The 24,231-nt window shown below is 43.0% G+C and overlaps 1 protein-coding gene and 2 long non-coding RNA genes across 6 annotated transcripts in view; 1 reads left to right on the top strand and 2 right to left on the bottom strand.

The window, feature by feature from the left end:
- Nucleotides 1-3,688: 3,688 nt before the first annotated feature.
- On the bottom strand, nt 3,689-5,916 carry LOC137863908 (uncharacterized). The gene is made up of 2 exons (XR_011101214.1): nt 5,626-5,916; nt 3,689-5,396 (listed from the first exon to the last, which is right to left on the bottom strand). It is a non-coding gene; the product is annotated as an uncharacterized lncRNA (long non-coding RNA).
- An 842-nt stretch (nt 5,917-6,758) lies between these two features.
- Nucleotides 6,759-21,677, bottom strand: LOC137863906 (uncharacterized). 3 transcript variants are annotated; one of them, XR_011101211.1, is made up of 5 exons: nt 21,230-21,677; nt 20,501-20,676; nt 19,410-19,476; nt 16,888-17,032; nt 11,951-13,449 (listed from the first exon to the last, which is right to left on the bottom strand). It is a non-coding gene; the product is annotated as an uncharacterized lncRNA (long non-coding RNA). The 3 variants fall into 3 exon arrangements; XR_011101210.1 differs by lacking the exon at nt 11,951-13,449 and adding an exon at nt 6,759-11,939 and having other exon boundaries at nt 20,501-21,677; XR_011101209.1 differs by having other exon boundaries at nt 20,501-21,677.
- The window catches only part of RPS6KA6 (ribosomal protein S6 kinase A6), a 41,380-nt gene continuing 38,790 nt past the window's right edge, over nt 21,642-24,231 (top strand). The window contains exon 1 of one of the 2 annotated variants that reach the window (XM_068697497.1): nt 21,642-22,121. In XM_068697497.1, coding sequence (XP_068553598.1) covers nt 21,657-22,121 — 465 coding nt within the window. In that variant the 5' untranslated portion in view covers nt 21,642-21,656. Of the gene's footprint in view, nt 22,141-24,231 lie in introns of both variants that reach the window. The other variant, XM_068697498.1, reaches the window with a different exon arrangement.

Raw genomic sequence — 24,231 nt, forward strand, 5'->3', positions numbered from 1 at the left:
CTAATGTTGCGTTGTGTCGTGATGAAAGAAATAAGTCCCCCTTGCTGTTTCCCTGGTTTGGATCTGTAAGTTGACTCACTGCTGCAGCCGCAGTGCTGTGTGTTGATGTTTTCGTTGTCTTGCTGCTGAGGCTCTCATTTGTCCATGGAAGATGACTTGGCAGGCGTTGTTTATTCCTAATGCGTCTGTTGGAGTATGAATGGCCAATCTTTCTGAAGAAACCAAAGTGGGAAAAGGTAGTTCAGAACAGACTCTTGACAACAGAACCGGGGCGCTCTCCTTTCTTAAGGAGCAGTGCGCTTCTTTGCTAGCAAGGTTACTTATTCTTAAGAAAGCGGCTTCCTGAAGCTATGCCTCTTTTCATTTCCCTGCAGATGTTGCTTCTGTCAAGTGTATAGGTCTAACAGGAGTAATAGTAAATATTCTAATAGGTTAATTTTGGCAGATTTAAAAGTAGGTGAACAGATGTACCATACAAGTGTCAATTTTCTTGAGTACTTGGCTCTTGAAGCAGCACTGCACTTTAATCTTTCCAAGTATGTCTTTTTCGCTAAGGCAATAAAAAGTCTGAAAATGACAAGCAGATCATGGGCTTTGCAGTCCTCTGAGTTTCTCATTTTCTAAATTTGGGAAGCAGTTTGTCAGGTCTATGAACCAAACGGGGACAGTAATATGTACAGTTGTGGTTATAGAGCTGAAATGATAGGACAAATCAACCATATCATGCACACCTTTATTGTGGAAATTACTGCTTAAAATTCATCAGCTATCCGATTCGGGGTCTCTATTGCACTACCGTATTAGTAACATTAAAAAGAAGATAATGCACAGCACTAACTTTTCCATAGGTACTATAGTCGTAGCTGACTGTTGGTCTCAGGATACTGATAGAATAAGATAAGAAAATAATATGCATAAATGGAATAGCACACAGAATATCTGAAACATGAAGAATTAGTAATTTGTAATATTGCAACCAAAAGTGTAATTTACTACCTCCAGTCCTGCTGCCCAGATCCTTCAGGTCAGCCCGTGAATTCCAAGGCTGCTTTCCGTGTTGGAGGAGCTAGCAGCTGCCTAGCTCTCAACTTGCATTTCAGGACTCTGCCTTTTCTGCCCCAAAATAATCATAACACTTTAAGTTATCAGTTGTGAGGTGCCTGGCCAAAGTTAGAGGGTGGTAAGAAAGCTCCAGCTAGTTATCAGAGAAAACAGGAGCTGGTTCACAGCGTTTGATTTATCTGACCAATTAATATGTTAGTATATTGGCCAAATGTGGAAAGTTATGAGCAAAAAATAAGAAAAAAAGGTACTACAAAATGCTTTCTGCGGCAGAATAGGGTTTTTACTCTTGACTGAAGAGTATTTGTCTCTCTAAGATAGTGACTGACATTTTGGTCAGAAGACAACACAGAACAGAGGCAGAAACTTGGGCTTGTGGTGGTTGTTTGTTATTGTTTTTAGACAAATAAGCAATCCTCTTCAATAAATGATGCTTAAGAATGTTTCTGTAAGGAAAATGGTTTCAGGTCAGTGCTTGGGTTCTGGTGAACATTTTACTGTATGACGGAACTAAGTAAACCTTTTCAAACTCTGTATTGCATTTTACACACACTACCTCTGAAACATAACACCACCTTTAAAACCACACAGAAAATGTGAATTAAAAAAAAGTTTTTATAGGCAATAAATTATTTCCAACACACATTCTTCAATTTTGTGCTTGTTTTTTAGTTGTGTGATATGTCCTTTTTTTTTTTTTTTTTTTTTTTTGTAATTTTAGTATATTTTATGTACTTGTCTTAAACAGTCTATGGACAGGGAAGTAATAAAAATGTGATACTGGGGAAAAAAAGATGAGCATATGTTAACAGTAGTAAATATTTATATAAAAGTTCAAGGATGATACAGTGAATTTTTGTAGCTGTACAATTTTTGGTATAGCTGTTGTAAGAAATGGATATTATACTTAGAAATACTCTGGTACTAAATGATTGTCGTAATGTTTCTTAATACGTCGTAGGTTAATTTATCAGAGAGATCAGTCAAATAACACGTCTCAGCAGTGTAACGAGAAGGAATAAGATTTTACATTTTCTGAGATAAAATATTTCATAAGAATGTTCTCTTCTTTTAGTGCCAGCTATTATCTTTTTTTTTTTTTTTTCATAACAACAAGTGTAAAGGTCTTGTAGAAACTATTTTGATTTGCTTGTAAGCAAGTGTTAAGTTAAAATGAGTCAGTAGCAAGCTAAGGCTTATATGTAAACGTAGATCATGTTTTGTAACAAAGTCCCTATAATTTTCCCCATCCCATCTATCTCTACAAAATACATGGGGGGATGTGGACAGAACGAACAAGCCTCTTCAAGCTGTGGCTTTGGGGAGGGAATGAGACAAGGAAGCATTTCAGCTGAATGGCAGCAATGAAGGTCTTGGGGATTTTATTAAAAAATATATATATAAGAATAGAAAAATTTCAACACCTTGGATAATATGAACTTCTGCTTTATCTCTGATTTTGTGAAGTACAGTTTATAAAGTCAGACTCCACTAAATCATGTTGGGGAAAATCTTGCTCTCTAATGGGAAGTAATTTCTATAATTTTTAGAATTACTGAGAGTGTATATGAATATAGGTGTGCATAATTATAATGTGCACAGATAGAATGAACATGATCGACCTATTAGCACCTACAAAGATACTTAAAATACTAATGTAATTCATCTAAAATATACTTGATTTGCTCTCATTTTTGTAAGTTTTACTATATTGATTACATAGTTCTGAAAAGTTAAAAAGGAGTAAAATACATCCATACAAATATTGATTAGAGTTCAGCTCTGCAAAACCGGTAACTTTAGGCTTGGAAATGCATTAAAATGCCCCTAATAATGGTATTTCTAAGTGCTCTTGGCATATAAACAAACTGCTGTATTTATGAAGAGGTAATGAATCTTCTGCTATGATAGGTTCTGTTTTACTTTCCCTAAAGGTATTAGTTTGACTTCTTCTCAGAGTTTAAATGTTATCCTGTATCATGGATTTTTTCATCAGCTTACAAAACATAACATAACTGACCAGCTTAAAACTAGCATCATTTCCTTCTGGGCCGATCTGTCAAGCCTTGTAACCTGAGTGTATTAATGACTCTCTGTGAAAGATCAGTATTTATATTGCGTTTTTATTATTTGTATCAGTATGTGTAGCAAAGAAACTACTATAAATCCTAAACTGAAGTACCTCCACTATAGTCCAGGACGGGTGATCTTGGCTTATTTGAGAGATGGATGCCTAGTGAAATATTCCATTCATTTATATATATTTTTTGTTCTGTATATATAAGGGTATTTATAATTCTGTATTAACAGAGTCATCATAAGAAATGCTTATTTCCTTCTTTAGAAGCCTGCTCAGCTATTTTTATATAAAATGTTGGTCTTTGCCTTATTTTTTTTATTTTTTATTTTTTTGTGTGTGAAAAGTTGTGCCATAGATATTTAAACTTATCCACAGCTGGTTTACAGAATTTGCTTTGACTTATTTTTATTATTTTTTCCTAAAATTATTCTAAATTGTTTTATGTTCTACCCTCCAGGTGTGTGTCAAGACGCTTTTTTCCTTTTTTTTTTTTCTTTTTTGGTAAAGTTTTGGAAGATATCTTCATATGCATGCTTTGATAGAACAAGCTTTTTCTCTGTAGCTTATTGTTTATAGTTTAGCAAAACCTTTCACTGAAAAAAAAAAAAAAAGAAGTAATGCTTGTACAAATGTATCTAGGATGGCCCAAATGGTCAGAGCAAAGGGCTATTTAGCATTGGTAAATTTGTCTACTAGACTCAAGGATATTTTTCTACGTCTGTCAAGTTTGGGACTATGGAGAAATGAAATAAAGGTTAACTAACTCCTTTTCCTACACGAAGTTCTCAGTTTCTATATTTCCTATTGTCTTGTAAAAACTCACGTGTATAAAAGTGGACGCTGCGTTCGTGGAACCTCATTCCTTACTCAGTCCGGATGTCCGTGTGTAGGTCTGCGTTGCCCAGATGAAGAGGGATGGATGTGGTAGGACCTGGAAAGGTACAGCCCTTCCCGTGGGTTAACGTTGGGTGGTGAACCATTCAGCTAACCACTATCAGTTTATAGATTCACAGTCTTATTTGAGAGGGCTGCTGTTCAGAAGTGCTGCCAGGTGGCAGTGTGGCTGCGTGCACACGCGTGCACTGTGCTGGGTAGGCACACGCTCACCTCTCTGCGGCTGCAGGTGTGAGCCTGATCCCTGCTCATTTACAGAGGCTTTGTAAGTAAAATTCTCAGTCCTCTGACATCAACTGAGTTCATCCAAAACTGGCCTTTGCAAGGATAAAACTTTACACTGAAAACTGCAAATAAGCCCCTGTCAGTAGCACAGAGGGGCTAAGTCATGCTTTAGAAGGACTAACTTGTTCTGGTCTAGACATTCGGGAAGAAGTATTTCAGTCATTTCTCTCTCCATGTCCCCACACACCCTGGGGCAGCCACACAGCTCCAGTTCTTTCCCCCCCACAGAAAAGCTGTGGAGGTCATGAGCATCACAGCCTGGTGCTCCCGGTGGCAGCTGGAGTGCAGTTACGGGGCTACAAGGATGCAGAGGAGCAGATTTAAAAAGTTTGAGAGAGAAAAGCAATAAATGAAGGTGAAGCAAATATGTCAGACACAAAAGCTTTAGTGACAAATTTGCAGGTGGCTGAAATTGAATGTTTGGGAGAGTGGAGAAAAGATGTGGCTGCATTGCCACCTGGTGGTGAAAAACCAGTAATTGGGAAAAAATGCCTTGAGCTGTCCTCACTGTATTTTTCACGAGTAACTCTTAAAAATGTAAATGAAAAATAAATGCGGTATTAAAGTGAGGAATCAAGCATTTAAAAATCAGGAGACCGAGACCAGGCTGAATGTGCAGCCTTAGCTCTGCCCCTGTTTGTCCGTGGCCGTTCTGCTCAGCACCGCGTGCGTGTAGCTGGATTGAGCAGAGGGTTTGGTGTGGAGATCCGGAGCCTTCGGGATACTTTCAGATTTGGCTGTTTCTAATTTTTCATAGGCACCTGCTGAAGTTCAGCCTGTGTGTTAACCTAACCAAGTCAGTCCTGCTTCAACATTTTGAAACCCAGTGCAGTACAGAAGTAGTAACTAAGTAGGACGTTCAGGGTAATATCTAAAGTCTCGATACCAGTATTTTTCCTGAGCACATTAAGAACAAACGTGTGTGTATCAGGTAAACCAAATTTCCTGGCTCTGTCCCAGCCTGAAGGAAACTCTTCCCAGAAAGCAAGCATCCAGGGACTTGCAATGTGATGCTGAGCCTTCCAGCTATTTTGTAGGCTTCCCCGTCAGAACAGTGTGTTTCTACAACAAACGCCTGTAAAAGAAATGCTATCAGAAAGAAGATAAAATATTGGCTGCAATCATCTGAGGAGTACTGAGGAGTTGTGTGTGTAAGGTACAGGTACTGTTCAAGAGAAAGGTCTGGAAAACTTCCACAAAAGCCGGCATCCAGCAGAGGGATGGTTTTTCACCAGGAAAGAGGCAGGCGTAGGGTGCCCGGGGAGCTGCTCTGGAAGGAGGTGATGCCTGGAAAACCAAAATACGTGGGTGTGGGCAGTGCTGGGTTTGCTCTTTCTGATGTGGCCGAGCAGAGCGTACAAGGATTTCTACACAATTGTTTGTTCTTCTTGTACAGCAGCTTCAGCCGCGTCCAAAATATTCCCCAGCAGCTCTTCCCAGGCCTTGCATACAGGCAGCACATAAGGGAAAAAAAAAATAATCAGAAAGTGTTTTCTGGTTGTTTACTTGCTGTTGTTTGTTTCATTTTAGTGGGGAAGAGGCAAGGAAGAAAGGGAGGCTGTTATTCCTGCCAAAGAGAACTGAAAATATCCTGACCTTACCTGTGATTTTATCTGAATTTTTAGATTTTTTTTTTTCCTTTGCACTGAAAATCTGGAATAATTTTAAACTGCATTTTTTTCTTCTAAAAGAGAAAATCTTATTTTATTTTATTTTTGAAAGTAAAGTTTTCCCTAGTCCCTATCTTTCTGCAGCTGTTTTCTCTGTTTTATGTGAAATTTCAGTTAAAGGTCTGTTCCTGGTCTCTTTCTTCAGCAGGGTTTTGGGTCCAGCTGGCCTCACAGAGCAGGGATGGGGGAGAGGGGAGGATCCTGTACTGGCACTTGCTTGAACCAGCCCCGTCGCTTGGCCTGGGAGGCCTTGGAAACAAAAATGCACTGTTAGCATTCGGGCAGGAGGCCAGCTGTGGCATCTGCCTCTTCCTGAAGGGAAGCAGGGTTTCAGGGCGAGTGGTGCTGTGTGTAAACCCCATCCCAGAGCACAGCATCACCCCCGGGATTTCATCTGTGGGATCCATGTGAATCCAGCAGCAGGTGATCCTCCTGCCCAGGCTGCTGCCTCCTTGCTTCTCCTCTGGTGCTTAAATAATTCCCCAGCAGATCGCCCAGACGTGCCACACAGCACGCAGTGAGCAGAGGCGCTCCCCTATCCCCCTTTTGCTATTCCCTATTTCACAGGGGATGAAAAGAGACTGAGCAAAGTGGGAAATCATGAAAGACTTAAGAAAAAGCTGGCGAAGGTGGAGATCAAGAACAAAACCATATGGAGGCACTTAAAAGGGAATTAAAAACCCCAACCTGCAATACCCCCCTGGTCAAAGACAACCTGAGCCTGCAGCACGAGAGCAGCAAACAGCACCAGGAGGGCACGTCCCGAATGGCCACGGCACCCGCGAGCAGCTTCTCACCGCAGAGACCGCCGGGGAATTTGCCTGTATTTAAATGTTCTCTTAATACTTTTGTTCTTTAATATCTGCAAAACCATTGCAAGCAAAATCCCTCCGATGCTGGGCCTTCTTTCCAATAATAGTAAGTAAGTGGCTCACTGTGATCTCAACTATAAACAGATTTTATGAATTCTGCCAGAAATTTAATATTGAATTATTTCTTTATGCCCACATGTCTTTCCTGCTTTTCTTAATTCTGCCAAATATTTAGCTCAGCAATCTCTTCTCTCAGCAACCCACACTCCCCTAGCTACATAAGCCCATTTTTGGACCATTATTTAAGATTTCAGCATTTTCACAGAGCTGGCCAAAGCAGCGAAAGTGATCTGAGAGGAACAAAACGAACGCACTTGGTCAGCTCTTATCTGTGGATCACGGTATTCACTGCTCACATGAAATTTGGACGAGCAAGCAGCAGGGTTTGAACATAAATTTAAGCAGTCTGTGTGCGCCGCTAACCTGCCCCGTGCCCTGGCAAGTCCCCTCCCTTCTTTCCTCCCCTCCCCGGGTGCACGGACCCCTGGCACAGGGACCTGGTTTGTAACCCCTCAGGGAAGTGGAGCCCTGCGATTTCCCCTGCTCGCTCTTCCCAAAGCAAGCACTGACCAGTTTATTTGCAATAAGCAGCTCGATGCGCTCCTTTACACTAAATTCTGAGAACCTGGGGAATCAGAATAAGTGCTGGTGACCGTCACTGTGCACAGGGCAAGCCCCTTTGGAGCACGTCTTTTGCCTCCTTGCTGAGCTGAGAGCCACAAGAAATGGATGGGTGCGCTCCTGCGTCACACCTCACACGTCACAGCCACACCAGAAATATCCAAATGTCATTTCTGGCTGCCATCAGTGGGCCATGAGCTCACTCATGCCTGCTATGGTCTGTTTCCTCATAGGGAAACAGGATGAACACGCCACTTAATTTTCAGAGTGTTTATTTGTGTAAATGACATATGTAGGGGAAAAAAAAAAAAAAAAAAAAAAAGGAAGAAAAAAATAAAAAGGAAATGTTGCTCACTCTTTTTGTTTGTTTTTGTTTGATTGCTCAACTATCAAACACAGACAGTGATTGAAAATGGAATGAAAGAATCCGAATCTGTGCAGGCATGAAGAGTTAAAGCCACCTTTGTAGGCTGTGTACGTGGTTTGCTCCCACCGTGAGGCCCTTACACCTTCCTGCTGGAGAAGCCACCGAGGATGACACCCAAAAATTTGCTGCAGCTGCTGGCTCCATGCCTGCAGCCCCCGTGGCTGGTGCTCTGGGCGCAGCACCAGGGAAATGGGGGCACCAGGGGCTGCCAGAGCCCCGCAGCCCCCGGGACGGGGCCGGCGGCAGCACCAGCTGCTCGCTTCTCCCACGCCGAGGCAATGTGTTGATTCACTCTGTAATTGATTTGGGCAGCTCGAAGCAATTGGTTTCCAAGATACCACATCCTTCAGATATTTAAAAAATCATAACTCTGGCAGTATATTATATTTAAATGTCGATGTATAATGTGTGTGTGTATATATATACACAGACTCATAGGTCTCTGTGTGAATTGAAGCTGGATACAGGGGAAGGGAAGCGTGTGTAGCTGCTGCTTCTCATCCAAGGAGGCTGCTGGAGGTTCGGTGGGTGGCACCTCTGTGAGTCACGGCTCCGTCAACATCTCAGCACAGCCTTCGAGTTGCTGCTTTATCTCCTGCACTCTGGTTCTTGGGTAGAGCTCAAATTAACATCCTGACCACATGCAGTTATGAAAGATTAATTTCAGATTTTTCTTAAAAACGCAGGGGCAGTGACCAGCTCGGCAAGATCCGTATTATTTGCTGTTTCTGGGGGAAACGTTGTGGTCCTTTGTCGTCTTCCCCACCTGTCACTGCCTGGCCACCACGGCTCTCCTAGGGGCTGCTAGCGGTGATGGGATGGCCTCCCACCTCCGTAAATGTGGTGCCAAAAACAGTTTAGATGTTCTAGCTGTTGGTCTTGGGGATGCAGTTACTCCTCAAGCTGGCTCTACTGGTGCAGGAGCAAGGTTAAGTTTGGAGGAAGGGAGATTTCCTGTCCTCTCTGCTTTGTGATTCTCATACCTTTGTGATTCTCAAGGGCATCAAGCTGCCCTTGTCGAAATCCTGAGGTCTGGCATGAGCAAAGCTTAGGCAATGCAGTTTTCCTCCCTTGTTCTGAGGCAAAGACAAGTTGTAAAGTGTATTAAGAATGGAGATAAAACAAAGGCTTGTGACCATCGTCATTTAGGTTTGAATATACAGCCTGGTTCCAAGATCACCCAAATTCTCATCATATCTGTCTCTTGGGTGTAAGTACCTGCAGGAGACCACACAGGGACCATAAGCAAACAGCCAAACCAGCTGGGAACTGCGGGTAACAAAACCAGATTTAACCAATGGACATCAGTGTAAATGCATAATGAGAAAGAGAAGCCTTTAAAAAAAAGAACAACTACATGAGACGTGCAAATGCAGTCTAAGGAAGGGTTTGAGTACATGAATGGACTTGTGGAAGGAAGAGCAGCTTACTGACAGCAAAGATGGAACACCACGAAGGAGGTGAAGCATTTGCTTTGTGTTCACGGTAAATGGAGAAAGGCTGCAGATGTACCAGACGGCAGTACACATGTACAGGCCTCGGAGGAGAAAGAAAGAGTGGCAGGAACTTGGAACCAAACATCAGGAGCCTCCTTGCTGGGGTTTGGTCAGAGCTGACCTTGGGCATTGCTGCTGTTCCCTCTCCCATCTACCTTTCTGGGGTGGCACCAAAGGGCTATGGCAGCGGGGCAAGGGAAGAAACTGGGGGAGATGTGCAAAAGGAATCAGGGGGCATCATCTTCACTGCTGCCTTCAAAAGAGGCAGCAGTCAGCATGTAAGAGCTAAGTGGCAAAACCATTACCTGATGCCTGTCCCTTACCAGCACTTCTTGTTGAGATGGAGTAAGAAAAACTAATGAGTAACACCAAAATGCTCCAATGCACTGCTGAAAACATGGACAAATCAGTTCTGATGCTGAAGTGAAATTCACACTGTAAAATAGAAATATGGTTGGAGAAGCCACCCGAACATAAGTGTGTCACCCAGGACTGCACAAATTCAGCCTGGCACACACCAGGAAGGTGCAGCATCCTCGGTACAAGTCCTGGTGCTGTTTGTGTACATGCTGCTTTGGTGATGTGGCCTGTAGGTGTATCAGTGGGACATAATAACAGTTGATTTTGGGCTCAATAAGGGGAAAAAAAAGATAAAACCTTTTAGAACTGTATTACATGTAAAAATAAAATGTGTGCACAAAGTAATAATTTGTATTAAAAGCAATACAGTAATTAAAAGAAGAAATTAGATCAGTTAGTAAAACTCCTAATCAGGAGGAGTTTTGCAGGCTGTTTGTACACTTACATGGTGCTGATGTTGGGTTGCATATTGTTTTCCATACCCTAACAATTTCAAAATGATGAGTGTTTTTTCTAAAAGTACGTCTTAGTCCAAGGAAAGAGATCTTGAACTGATTCACCTCATGCTGGGAAATAAACAGAGTTGTACCAACCGCCTCTGTCCAAGATCTGACCTGATAACTCTAATTTACGCCTCTTTGGTGACTCCTTCAAGGTATTAGTCATTCAAATATAATCAGAGCTTGTAAATGTGTGTTTAAATTTATAGTAAAAGGCAGAATTTTAGCTTCTGAGGGGCTCTTGCAAGAACCAGCTGGGAGCTGTGGAGCAGTGTTGTGCGGTGCTGGTCGGGAGCGATGCTGACTGCAGCAGAGGGACAGCCTGGCTGAAGCAGCTCTTGCCCAGATGCTGTTTCTGAGAGCTTTCTGGATACACCACCCCAGGATTATAATAACCCACGTGTCAGACTGGAGCTCTTGAGGTCCCTGAAGACTTTGAATCTCTCAGGAAATCTGGAGGGCCATGCAAAAAGGTTTTAGCAGCTCTCTGTGAAATCGATGCCAGCTGAAAGATGGACAGTCTGGAGGCAAAACAGCTGACTCGGTAGCACTCAATGTGCTTAATAATTTTCAGCACACTCGATAAGAAATTAAAACAAAAATTGAGAGGGATTGCAGGCTACGGAGACAAAGCAGAAGAAATATGATTTACATAGAGAGTGGGATGGAGAAAAAAAACACAGAAGAGCTTGGGACTGCATTAGGGCCAATCAACATGCTTGCCGTTTGGGGGGTTAAGGCCCTCAGTAAAAGCTCAAAATATGATTTCCTGCTCAAAAACAAAACAGAAACCCCCACACTCACCCACACACAGAGCAAGAAGCTGCAATGTTCTCCAAATTAACCCTTCCCAAAGTGAGAAGGATTTGGTAGTGAAATGAAGTCTCTCAAACCTCTCCACTGAGGTGGTGAACACGGCGGGCTGCTCAGGCAGGATTTGGGGCAGTGTCCCTCGTGTCACTGATGGGAAAAGGAGAGAGGTGGAGGTGTCCAAGCCACGGAGAAGCTGATGCCATGGAGAAGCCCTTGTTCCTTGCAAATATTTAAACAATTTTGAAGTGAAATGCATTGGCAGCAGTTTTGGCAGGTGCTGTTCAGACTGAACCACCAACCTGTGCGAGTGAATCACCCTCTTTGGAGGCAGTGTTTGGTAAAATGCTGGTTCAGCAGCCAAGGCGTTTTGCAGGTGATCTCTCTTTTTTCCATCTGTATAGAGTATAATGAGATGTAGGTGTCGCTTTGATGTGTCAATAGCATTAAAACAAGCATTCCCAGAGTCTCAGAACAACTTTGGAAAAAGCCAGGAGTGCTGGATTAATGTTCAACAAACAGTCGAACAAACAAGGAAGGACAATTTTCATTTCCCCTGGGCTTTCTGCGTCGATCTGTGGGTTATGCAGCTCTGTCAGTGTGACTCGAGGGGAGTCGGAAGGAAATTCTGAGCACTCAGCGTGATGCTTTATGAAAGAAAAGTCTTTTATGAGAAAAACTTTACAGCAAAATATTCTCCTCTACAGAGAGAGAATCCAGCACGTTTGTCCCACTGAAAGCCTATCTAACTTTGTAATGCCTCTGCAGGTGCCTTGTGCCAGTTCTGCGCTCAGCTAAGCATACGCCTTGCTTGAAAAATGCCATTTCTCAGTGTTAAATGTGCACACAGGTTTATCTGTAGCTGGTAAAACAGACACAATAATCTCAGAGTGAAAATATGTACCATCCCGTGAGCTAAGTAAGCAATATTAATAGCTGGACGTAAAATGTCTGTAATACCATGAGACACTTTATAACTGTCTTATAAAAGCACATTAAGCAGTGAGAACTTTGTCATAACAGAAGAAATATGTTACTTCTGTTGCTGCAAGCTTAATAATTATGCTTAATCACCCATTGTTTGGTAATTCAAAATTTAGAAGGGTGTTTTGATTTAATTTTTAAGAGTTCTCAGAGTTCATGTGCTGTAGAAAAGAATCGCTGGGAGGCAGTTACAGTACTCTACAGACCCTAATTTACCATTAAACCCCAAGTTTCAGAATCGCTGCCCCAGCCACATCCTTCCTAAAGCCCTTCCTGCTGAGCTCAGCGACTTCAGCTTTCACTTAACGGGGCCGATTTCATTCCCTGAGTTGATTTGAACTTCAGCCCTTTGTCATCTACCTCTGTTTGTGTGCATTTATACATACATAAATTTTTTAAATTAATATTTCAATCTGGATATTTAAAGCATTTTAATTCTGACTATCTCTTTCAATGGTTCCTATAATTACAAGGTACATCATTCATTGCAGATTTAAATATGCTTCCTTCCCACACAAACCCAGCATTCTTTCTTTCTTTCCTTCTTTTTTTTTTTCTTTATATTACAGTTAACACATTTTAAAAGTGAGTCTTTTTTTTTTTTTTTTTTTTTTTTTTTTTATTTTAAGTTTTTGGACTAAGAAATCAGTTCCTCCTCTTTCTAAGAGTCCTGCTCCATTGCCTTCGCTGCCCTTCAAAAGCTGGTGCTAGGTTGTGCTGGTCACAGGAAAAAATACCAGCAGCTCTTCTTTTATTAGATAAATGTTGATGTTCAGAATTACAAGTTTAAAAGCCCAGCATTTAATAAAAGTAGAATTTTATTTCCCCAGCTATAAGATACACTTGTGTTTCTAAACTCTAGGGTTTTAAGCATCCATCCGTTTATGAGATGGTGTCAGGATCGGCCGAGCTACCCATGTAGCTCAAAAGAGGAGAAGGTGCAAAACCAGCCCCAGAGCACTTCCCTGGGGTGCAGCAGAGACTTCAACCGGGGGTTTTCTTGTTGCAAGAAAGTAATGTAATCACATATTGCTTGCACTGCTAGAAGAGGAGCAAGCCTGTTTATGAAGTTACTGAAATTTAAAGAGAAATAATGTTGCCAGATCATTGCTACAGAATTTAATTTTGACGCAGCCTTTGCCTTTTCCCCTTTCCCTTTAAGACTGTCTGGGTAACAGCAGTGCTTCGGCAGCAAGGCTCTACATCCAGCTCCTTTCTGCTGTTTTTTTTTAGCCTTGTCATATCAGCTACAGGGCTTAATTCTAATTTGCTTGTTCTCATTGAAGCACCACTAGCTGGTGAAATGCTGTGAACTTAAGGCAGGCCGGAGCTGATCTTTTGTAGCTTCATTAGGATTTTCTGGGTACCTCCTCCTCGCATTATTCTTCCTGTTAATAGAAAGTTATTTATTGTTTACTCTGTAGTGACCTGCTGATGTTCTGCTTTGTTGGGTAATAGCCATTCTTTAAAAGTCTGACCTCATTCTATTAGATGCTTCCTTTGTTAAGTGCTCCCATTTCTCACTGAAGCCAATACACAAGGCTTACTAAAAAAAAAAAAAAGAAAAAAAAAAAAAAGAAAAAAGGAAACAGTCCTCCCATTAAAGCCAACGAGAATCTGTCTCTCAGATGGTTTGGACTGTATTTTTTCCTTATCGTTAAGAAGTCTGTTTGTCTGTCATTTTTTACTGCTTTCATCTGTTCTGCCATGGCTGCTGATCGATGCCTGTGACAGCTCATCATTAAAAGGAGAAGCAGCTCTTTCAGTGTCAAAGTCAACTTGCTGAAAACTCTCTGTAATCTCTTGTCCTCATAGATTTATGGCAAATGAGAAAATATTACAAAGAACTGGAAACAGTCACAAGTAATGTTCTTTTTTAACTTGGCATTCAGCTGCCCTATGACCGCTGTCTTTTATTAAAGCAGTAGAAGAAACAAGATAATGAAATGAACGGTGAAGCCTTTTGTGGCATTTCCCTGTATGAAATATACTGTTTAAAAATAAATTACAATTGTGATAGCTGCTTCAGATTCGTCCTGGCAAAGCTCAATGTGACTGGGATAAATAGTTCTGACTTTGCTGATGGTGTCCTGTTATCAGATAGCATTGGCAGGACCGAACAGTTAACTCTTGCAGAACAACACGGTACATCAGAGAGACAAGGAAAGAGCAGGGAGGAGTTACGGTACACAGAAATTCTGTATTTAATACGTGGATGTAACGTCAGTTTAGAGTAATGTGAGTTACAGGCACGCTTCAGAGACAACCTTGCATCTTCCCTTAGTCTTTCAAACAAACCATGTGTGACTACAAAGGGTTCTCAGCCTGTTACCCAGGCCAGGATAGTTTCAAGCAAGTTCTTTCTCTTCACTTACCTGCTTATCTGCATATAATACTGTTATTTGTCGAATTGTTTCTATTCTTGTGTGTTTGGTATGTGAAAATGCAGCGAAGCCATTATGCAGGAAAAGAAAAGGAAAGTAGTTGAGATGATTATTCTGTTATCAGTCATGACTAAGATGAAGAGAGATATACTAGCAAGACATTGTTCCTAAAATAGCTATCTTGCAAACAAGAAATGTCAGTCAAATGAGGTTTAAATTAAATTCCTGATAGCAATTACTTAGAGAATGATCATGTTCCCATTGAAATTATTATGAAAATTTGCACCATTTTTAATGGAAAAAGAATTTGGGCTTCGGATACTGGTTCTGAAACATATTTCAGAATGGCCTCAGCTTTTTCCATATGTTTATATCCTGCTAAACCCAAAGTTATCCTTCTGCATAATAGCTACTTGGCTGAACTGTGGCTTTAAGAAAGACTCTGCACAGGATTGTATGAAAATGAATTAAATTGAGAAATCGGTACTTGAATGAAGTATTGAATGGCCACAAACAAGTGACCTCACTGGGAGGAAAAGTGATGAAGTGAAGAAATGTGATGTGTGTTCCAAATAAAGAACTGATGAGTCAAGTCATGCCCTAATTGGAACAGAAGCAAAGTCAAGATGGCTTGGAAATAACCTTGATAACAGCAGAGAAAAAATAGCTATCAGTCCGAGTTATGTTGACCCACAGAAACTCGGAGAATATCAGTGGGTTGGGAAGGCATGGTGATTTCTCTTTCTCCAGGAGTGGGGATTCTGAAAGTCCTGCTGTTACAGCAATTATCTGAAGGCATCAACTAATATGGCAGAAGTGGTATTCAGCGACCTACTCTGTATCCCAGTAATACATCTATTACTCATGCAGTCAAGTCCTTTTGTTCCACAATAAGGAGAAAACATTTTCTAAATATAATATGGTAAATCAGTATCTTTATGCTGCAAGACACAAACAGCTACTGCTGAATGATTGCTGACAGATACTAAGTCCCTATTTAATCTTGCAGGTTGAGACATTCTTCTAAGCATGGCTCAGTAGGAAGTTAATTATAATCTTCCAAAATGGGAAGATTTTTCACCTGAGATGATTAGGATACTAGTTTGAGGCATGATATGTGGGCTCCTAGCTAAAGTTAGGGACTGGCAACAGCTTTGGCTCTGTATCATTTCAAAAGTAACACCCCTGCTGTCACAAAAACTTCCCTGGAGACTGAGATCATGATGATTTTAGATGCAATCAATTCCTTAAGTATTCATCATTGTTGATACATTTGCATGTTGGAACATCATGATGGTTTGTTCTGTGCTCTGAGGCAAAATTCACAGCAAATTCTAGCCAGATTTCTCTGATTTCATTTCAGTTTCAAGGATTAAACAGGTTTGAAGAAAAATAATGAAGTAAGTTTTGGAAAATGCAAATGAGATTTGTATGTGAGATTCAGTTTCAAAAAAAAAAAATCAGTTGCTTATGGTAAATTTGCTATTTCTTGGTGTGTTCAGACTGCGGTGGTAACTGATTGTAGTATTTAAATTCTTTTTTGACCTGTGTTTGGCTCAGCTCAGCTGAGGTGTTTATATGCAAAATATAGTTGCTTTGTTTTTCTTCTGTAGCTTTTGGAAACAGAACTAGACTACCAAAGAAATTCTCGTTTGATGAGCACTTATAACCAGGTTTGATAAAGCTGGGCCTTTGGGTTTTCCACTGCAAACTTTAGGTGGAGGCTGGGGTATTTCTGTGGTTCACTGCTGTGGTTTTCCAAGCTCAGATTCCAAAACTGTACACAAAGCCTCAGTCTCCATCTCTGCAATGGTCCTTGTGGATGCAAAACAAACTCCCTCCTTACCAGATTGCTGCTTGTCCACCCAGTTCTCGTGGTAAGCCTGTAATTTGCTTTGAGTCACCTGTCATTCCCCAAAGGACTTCGATAGCTAATGACTGCTCATTACTTACCTTTCCTTTTGTAATTCATGCACGCTATTGGTAGCTATTTAATATTCACTTCCACATTGCTAGTGAAAATATGTAAAGAGAAACTAGAATTTCTCCACCCTTCATTCACAACTGACTTAACAGCCCAGGAATCTCAGCCTGGGAAACAGAGAAGAGGACAACAGCATGGTGCAGGTGGGAAATACACCACACACACAATCACAACTGATGTGGAAAGGCTGCTTAATCCCTATTACAAAGTGCAGCTGGGGAACGTTGGATAAAACTAAGGGGTAGGCTAAAAGTGAGCCTCTGAAATAAGGTATAGTTGTGGAACTTGTGAGATATTATCTCTGCTAAAAATTTAGAGATTCAAGAGTGTTTGGGTAGATTCATGGAAGAAATATCCATCAAGACTATTCAGTACAAGACACCACCCAGGGCTCAGGAAACCTGAATGGCTGGAGGCTGAAAATAAATTCTGTAAAAGTATGGTTATGTACTGCTTACCCTGTTTGTATTTTCTGTCTGGGATCCACTTTCTTGGCCAGAGACAGGATGCTGGGTCTTTAACTTCACTGTAAGCAGGCTTTGGTTTGATAGCATACAACTTCTGATATGTGTAAGTTGGCTGATCTGGAGCATTCATCCAGTTCTGCAAAAATATTATGTTGTAGGATATTTGAATTCAAAATGCATTTTGAAATGAAGAACAAGTACAATGTTTTAAGTGGGAAAAAAAAAAAAAAAATAATGAGATAAGCATAAAAATATCTAGCAGGAGCTTCACTCACTGTGCCTATATAGTTTTTACTCCCTTTTCTTGATGCAACGTGATCAGCAGAGATTAAATTCATTGTGTGTTCTGCTTGTCTGAGATCTTTCTTTAGCTCATTTCGGATGAAAGTGGCAAAACTTGTTGCTAAATTTGTCCTCTGGGGCTAGCTGGCTACTATTCTGTAATAGCCTGAGAAAAGCATGATGCTTTGATGGTGAGAGTGAAATAGCAAGTATCAAGGATTTTTATCAAGGCATTGAACTATGAGCGTCATCTCTTAAATTGGTCTGCTTTTTTATCCGTAAACAAGCTTTTTAAAAACTTGCTACAAAAGTACAAAAGATGTAGATGGAAAAATATAATCATAATGCTGAAGAAGGAATTCAGTAAGGGCCTCTTCACTTGTCCTTCATATAATCATAAATGAATACAAAAATGTTTCTTGCTGTTTCTTCACATAATTGACTTCACACAATTGACTTCTCTTGCCTTAGTAGGATGGGGCATACTACATAATGAACTGTTTAACAACACAAAACTGTTTATAATATATTTTATACCACAGTTCTCTAAATACATACATGAGTTTGCCTTTATTCACATTTTTTAAATCTCAGTATAATCAGGATGGGATACAGACTCTCACATCGCTATTTCGTGTTAAGACTAACTCAGTATCGATTGAAGATTTTCTTAGGATACTCTTCCATAACTTAACCATTTCTATTTAGTTGGATTATTATTTTTATATTAGTTTCTAGAATTGCAAAAATCTTGCTGTAATATTTGCTTTATTAAGACCAGATCGATTTATGCTGCGTATAAAGTATCTGCACAGCTTACTAGCTACAGCTGTGACCCTGGACTGAGAATGAAAACACTGCGCTGTCTTACATCAGTGTGAGAGCCCACCCTCCCGACTGCCTGACCCTTGTGTGTACATCAGTTCCTGCTCTGGAACAGTTCTGGTGTAGACACAAGCACACAACCAAACATTTTCTGTGCATCAGGACAGTTCTTTTTCCTTTTTGAATGAGAACGAGTCATGCTAATAGAAGCATGCTTTGTACCCACGTAAATTCAGCCACACAATAGGAAGGAGTTGTACTGCTCAGACAGTGCAAGTGTTGTTGAATTGTATCGTACAAAAGATTAAAGGTGAAATAATTCAGAATTTGAATAAAGTTGCCCTAAGAAATTAACTGTATCCTCCCTTGGACCACCTCCACAATCGATACTAGAGCTCACATCCTGCCTTGAACGGAATCTACAGAAACTAAATTTGCATTTGTTCCCTTTCAGGGGCTTTACCATTGTAGTATATTCAAAATAAATCTTTAGTCTTGACTTGAGCAGTTTGCTCAAACTTCTATTTTTATATAGTTTCCTTCCCAAGATCTTGCTGAATGAGATACTCTTCACGTATTCCTATATCCATGCTGCTTTTTTTTCTGCTTTGCTTTCCAGGGTGGAGCTGCGCTGTACTTGCCGTGGTTAGCATGGTTCGGATTCCAGTATCAGTAACTGGCGGGAGGAGGGGAACAGAAGAAACTGGCCTGATCATAGTATTCTTCCTTTTCCTTTGTCGGAAAACTCGCTGGATGAATGAGTGCAAAGGTTGTGGGATCCTTCTGAAATAATCCTGTTTAGGGACAAGGTTGACACAGATTGACAGAAAACTTAGGAGGGAGTGCAGCTCTATAATATGCTTCTCTGAGAAGGCATATTCCTAGTACTGCTAGGAATCATCCACAGAAAATTTGCAGAGATATTTTTATCTCATAAATAATCTGTTCTTCATATTCTCAAGTGTATGACTGATACTTTCAGAGAAACTGAATGAGCAAGCTACGCATGGATGCTGTGAGTTGGCCACAGTTGTGAAGTCTACAAAAAGGACAACTGAATGATTAGAGCTCATGTTACTGACACTGAACAGGCTGAATTTGGGCTGCAGATCCTGTTTATTATTATAATTCCTTTCCTAGTAGAGTAGGTAAAAGAGTATTCTCAGCAACTTTGCCTTGTCATAGAATTAATTTTAAAATCAATAAATATTTAGAAACTGGTTACTTTGAAACCTTCATCTAATAAATGTACCTGGCAGAGGGAAAAAAGGTTATAATGTCATGCTGATCATACAACAACATGCTGTGGAACATAATGAGCAGAACTTGCTGAACAAATTAAGCTTCTGGAATGCAAGAAATATTCAGCTGAGAACTGCACACCAAATGAGATCTGATATCCTCACCTGAAAATTGCACACCAAAGGAGATCTGATATCCATACAGTCATGGACACGGGTGAGATGAGATACTCTGAAAAACAGGTATAAAAAACATTTATATATATATATATATATAATTGAAATATTCGTTTGAAACCCAAGACATAAGACCTTGGTCTTCCTATCTTATTGACTTTCTATGATATTTTTGATGTTTTCTTTCTCTATAAAAGCCAATTTCTTTTTGGATCTTGTCAAGTTTTGAATTTCAGTGACATATTGCTGCCTTTTTAAATGAATATCTTTTGTTTCTTTGGTTGTGAAACCTAGAGCAAAAGAAACTCTGAAATTACTTTTCTGAATCAGTCATTATTATATCTACCTGTATCACAATTTCACTCTTGTAATCTTTGACAAGAAACGAGTAACAATGCCAACTTCTTCAATCATTGCTTTACTCTGAACTTCTCATATATTATAGTGTTAGGACTTTGGGGATGCAGGGCCATCATTTGTATCCTTGTAGTGTTTGAGACGCTGAAGAAAAGCCTCAGTAGCGTTAAAAAAAAATCAGATGCAGAGAGGCATCTGCAACACAAGTTTTAAACACCAGTTCTTGCTGAGCACTCAAGCACTTTCAAAAAGTCACTTCTCAGTTGATTTCCTTTGTATGTAAATTAAGATCTGCTCCATGGCACTGCTCAAGTACATGAATATTTAATCTCAAAGAAAAATAAATAAATAAATAAAAAGCTTTGCCCCTTTGGCTGCTTGTGGACACGCACCAGTAACACCAAGGAGCAGAGGCACTGGGGTAGGTGGCAGTGTATGAACCAGAGGCTCACGAAGCTGGGGCTTGTCACCTGCTCTGCCGCTGCGTGATTGCTCTAAGAGCTCCGGGTACACATTATCCTACTACAACAAAAACAATGTTTACAAGTGACCTGTCCTGAATAGTTCTATATTTGCAATGTAAATTCTCTCTCAATATTACGAAGTGGTAACTCTGGTCCTGCATTTTCTCATATACTTTTTATTTTCTGTAGGAGAACATTCCTGGTACACAGTCCCCGTTTCAGTCCAAAGCATTTGTCTTCCACGGTTGAGTTACAGACCTTTAAAAATAGGTTTGCAATGGAAATGCTGACATGCCAGCTGGCTCTTGCTGCAATGACACATCCACAACAAGCAACTCTTCAGCAGGCTGGGTGGCAGGGGACTGTACCGGTGAGCGCTGTGGAACAGGTTGCCCAAATTTAACCAAGGATAGCAGCAGCCAGGCATCTTCTACCTGTTTGTCCGACGATTGACTTCTGAGTTAAAAAAACAGCATTCTGGACTACGAAGCGTACCATTTTGCTCCCTCAAATCATACTAATTTCATCAAAATTATTTGGCAATTTAGAACAGTTTGAGACTTCCTTTTCCAGCTTTATCTAAGGGGCAGGGCTCACCGAGAGATCGTGCGGCACTTAAATAAATACTCGGTGTCAGTGAGGCAGTTTTCTGTCCTTAAAATTACGTGTTTTCGGTAGTACCGTCGAATGTTTTCCAGCTCCCAGCATCAAACAGTGCTGGGAAAACATTATTTTCTCACCCCTGGCCTTGTATTTCCCCCCTCAGGTTCGGAAATGCCGCGGCGTTTCTCTCCAAGCCCGTGCCTGGAAACAAAGGCGGCCGCCCACTCGCGGGTCGGTAACCAGGGAGAGGCGGCGCGGCTCCCCCGGGCCCGGCTCGCTTCGCAGCCGCCTCCCCTTCGTATCCTGCCACCCCCGAGTTGCAAAAAAAAAAAAAAAAGTAAAAAATAGACGCAGGGAAAAACTTTTCTCCCTCAGTCTCCTCACCGGGTAGCAGAGCCCCAGGAGGCTCCGGCGGCGTTCGTGAGGGGAGCTCACGGCGCCCCGGGTCGTGCGGGCGGGCTGAGGGGACGGCGGCTCCCTCAGCCGGGGGCAGCCTCGCTGAGGTGACGGCACCTTTGTGCTTATTGATTTATTGATTGATTTATTGACGTATTGATTTATTTTTAAACGCCCTCCTGCTCTCCGAGGCCTTCGCTCCTTCTCCCCCATCCTCACACAGACCCCTCAGGTGCTGCCCGCCCCCACCATGAGGCGGGACGGCGGCTCCCTCAGCCGGGGGGCAGCCTCGCTGCGTTGAGGCGACGGCAGCTTTGCGCTTATTTATTTATTAATTGATTGATTATCCCTTAAACACCCTCCTGCCGCTCTCCCAGGACTTCACCCTTCCTCCCACAGCCTCACACAGCCCCCAATGCGCTACCCACGACGCCCTGCAGAGGGGCACCCCCCCTCCCCGGTCACCTCCCCTCCCTCCCCTCCCCGTGCAGGGATTCTCCGTCCCGCCCTGACGTCACCCCCGTGCGGCGCAGGCCCTGCCCCCGGCGGCCGCCATGTTGGGGGGTGTGCGCGGGGGAGCGCAGCGCGGAGCCGCCCCCGCCGGCCGGCAGCAGCCGCAGCCGTGAGCCCGAGCCCGAGCCCCGCCGCGCTGCGCTGCGTGGGCGGCGGCAGGGGGCTCCGCCGCCTCCCGGCCCCCGCGGAATGCGCAGCGGCACCGCCACCATTACCACCACCACCACTACCACCAGCAGCAGCCCCAGCAGCAGCCGGTGGCGGCTCCCCCGGTAGGGAGCAGAGCGGCGGCGCGGAGCCGGGCCATGGTGCCGTTCGCTCCGCTGGAGGACGCGGAGGAGCCGGAGCCCCGCCACAAAATGGAGCTGTACGTGAGCGGCGGCGAGGTCAGTGCGGGGCGGGGCGGCGCCGCGGGGGCTCCCCCGGTACAAGGGCACCTGCCCGCCGGCCACGGGAGCCGCCTGCCCACGGGGGTGCCTCCCGGGGAGCCCCCTCCTCGCTCCCCGGTCCCCTCGGGTAGGGCAGAGCAGGGCAGGGCAGGCGGCCGCGCCCCCCCGCGCCGGGGCAGAGCCCGGCCCCGCGGCTTCCTCCGGCGCCCGCGGCCGACGCCACTTCCTCGCGGCCCCGGCGGCGGGGGCGAAGCTGGGGGGGGGGGGGGGATGTGGGCACGGCTCGCAGCTTGGGGGGGGGGGGGGGTTGGGGCTGCGTGGTCCCGGGGTGAAAATGCGGCCCCCGAGCTCGTGAGCCGCCCCGGCAAAGTTGCTGCAAGTTGTGCGAAATCGCCTCCGTGCCGCCGGGAGCTCGGGCAGGCGGCGGGCACCGGGAGCCGGTTCCTCGCTGCACACCCCGGGGGGCACCGGGGGGAAGGCTCCGGGGCACCGCTCGGTGCCTGCCTCTGCCCCTAAGGTGGTGCCGAGCAAGAGGCTGCTGGTGCTGGGGTGCCGGGTTATAGCTCCGCAGGAGCACCGAAACTTTTCCCCGGCTGAATCGCGAGCCGGTGCCGGTAGGTGTGACAAAAGGGGAGGCTGCACCTCGGTGCGTTTAGACGCGCAGGAGATGTTATCGAAATAAAGCTGCTGGGAACTGGTCGGACTCGCTTGCTGGGATGCGGTGGGGTTTGCTTATCGGGAGCCGAGAAGGCTGCAGCAGATTCGTCTCCGTGTACAAAGTGCACCCGGTTGGCCTACCTGCACGTTTGGGGATGGATGAAATAATCGCCAGCGAAGGATCTTGGTGAAGTTTACTTCTCTGATAACATCGATACATACACGTAAAGGAAACATACGGTAGTTCACAATAGGAATAAATCCATGGGATTTCAAACTCTGTATTTATTTTTATTCTCTGCTGCTGTGTCTACAGAGTGCCACATCCAAGCCCTGTAATTACTGGACATGCATTTCTACACCGTGCCTGCTACACTTTAAGTATCTTAATGGTCTAATACTTAACGCAGTTCATGTACCTTAATAATAGAGAAATCCTAATTACGTTAGTGAAGCTAAAGGTAAGGATTAAAAAGTCAGCAGAAGTATTAAAGCCTATTTGTTGCTATTATGGTTTGTAAAAATAGCACGCTGTACTTAAGGTATGAAGCTTACTGAATGTCTGAGAATGTTCTTGACACCACTGAGCTATTCTTGAAGAGTATTGCGATATGGTAGGGTTTAAAACATACACAGTTAAAGTGTTGCAGTTGAAATGTAAAACTTTGTGGTTGCTGCACAGCTCACAGTATTTTTTGGCTGGGCAAACACCCCTCTGCCAAGGCTCATGCTACTTTCAGCATGTTGTGTTCATGCTGCTCCTGTGTATGGTCTCTGCCATAAATACTGTATTGACAGCAGGATTGGCAGGAGGACCTGTGTTAGCTCCAGCACCACAAAGCTCAGACAGGTGGTTCTGCTGACTGTGGTGACGTCCGAGTTATCTTCAACGCCTCCGTGGGTGTTTGTGAAGAGCCGGGAGCTTGGCAATGCTTTCCTGTAGGAGCCTGGCTTCGCAGTCCTGCTCACCCAGCCAAGGCGGCGTGGGGCAATGGATGGATGTCCAGAACAGCCCCGTTAGCAACAGTTGCTCTTCAAATTGTGCTTTCGTCAAGCCCTTACAGGAACTGCTTACCTAACAGTGTCTGCATAAACCTGTTTCAGTTGTGCTCTGATTAAAATGAGACATCACATTTGTTATGTCCTTGTTACGTTTGGCTAGAGCCTTTAAAACTTCATTTATACCAAAAACAGTTCCTTCAGGTTGCCCGTGAAGTTCCCAAATTACATTAGCAAATACTATTGTCGTAACCCTTCATCTAAGTGGAGTTGGGAGAGATGTAGTATTCATTGGAAATTTTACATTCAGTTGGTTTAGGGGATCTAAGGGAGGTGGTTTAGTTTAGATTCTTCACTTAACATTTATAGAACAAATTATTGCTTATAATACTTAATGTAACCCCATGTTTATGATCTGATAGGTCTAGGTGA

Source organism: Anas acuta, chromosome 13 (assembly GCF_963932015.1).
Source record: "Anas acuta chromosome 13, bAnaAcu1.1, whole genome shotgun sequence".
Classification (NCBI taxonomy): Eukaryota; Metazoa; Chordata; class Aves; order Anseriformes; family Anatidae; genus Anas; species Anas acuta.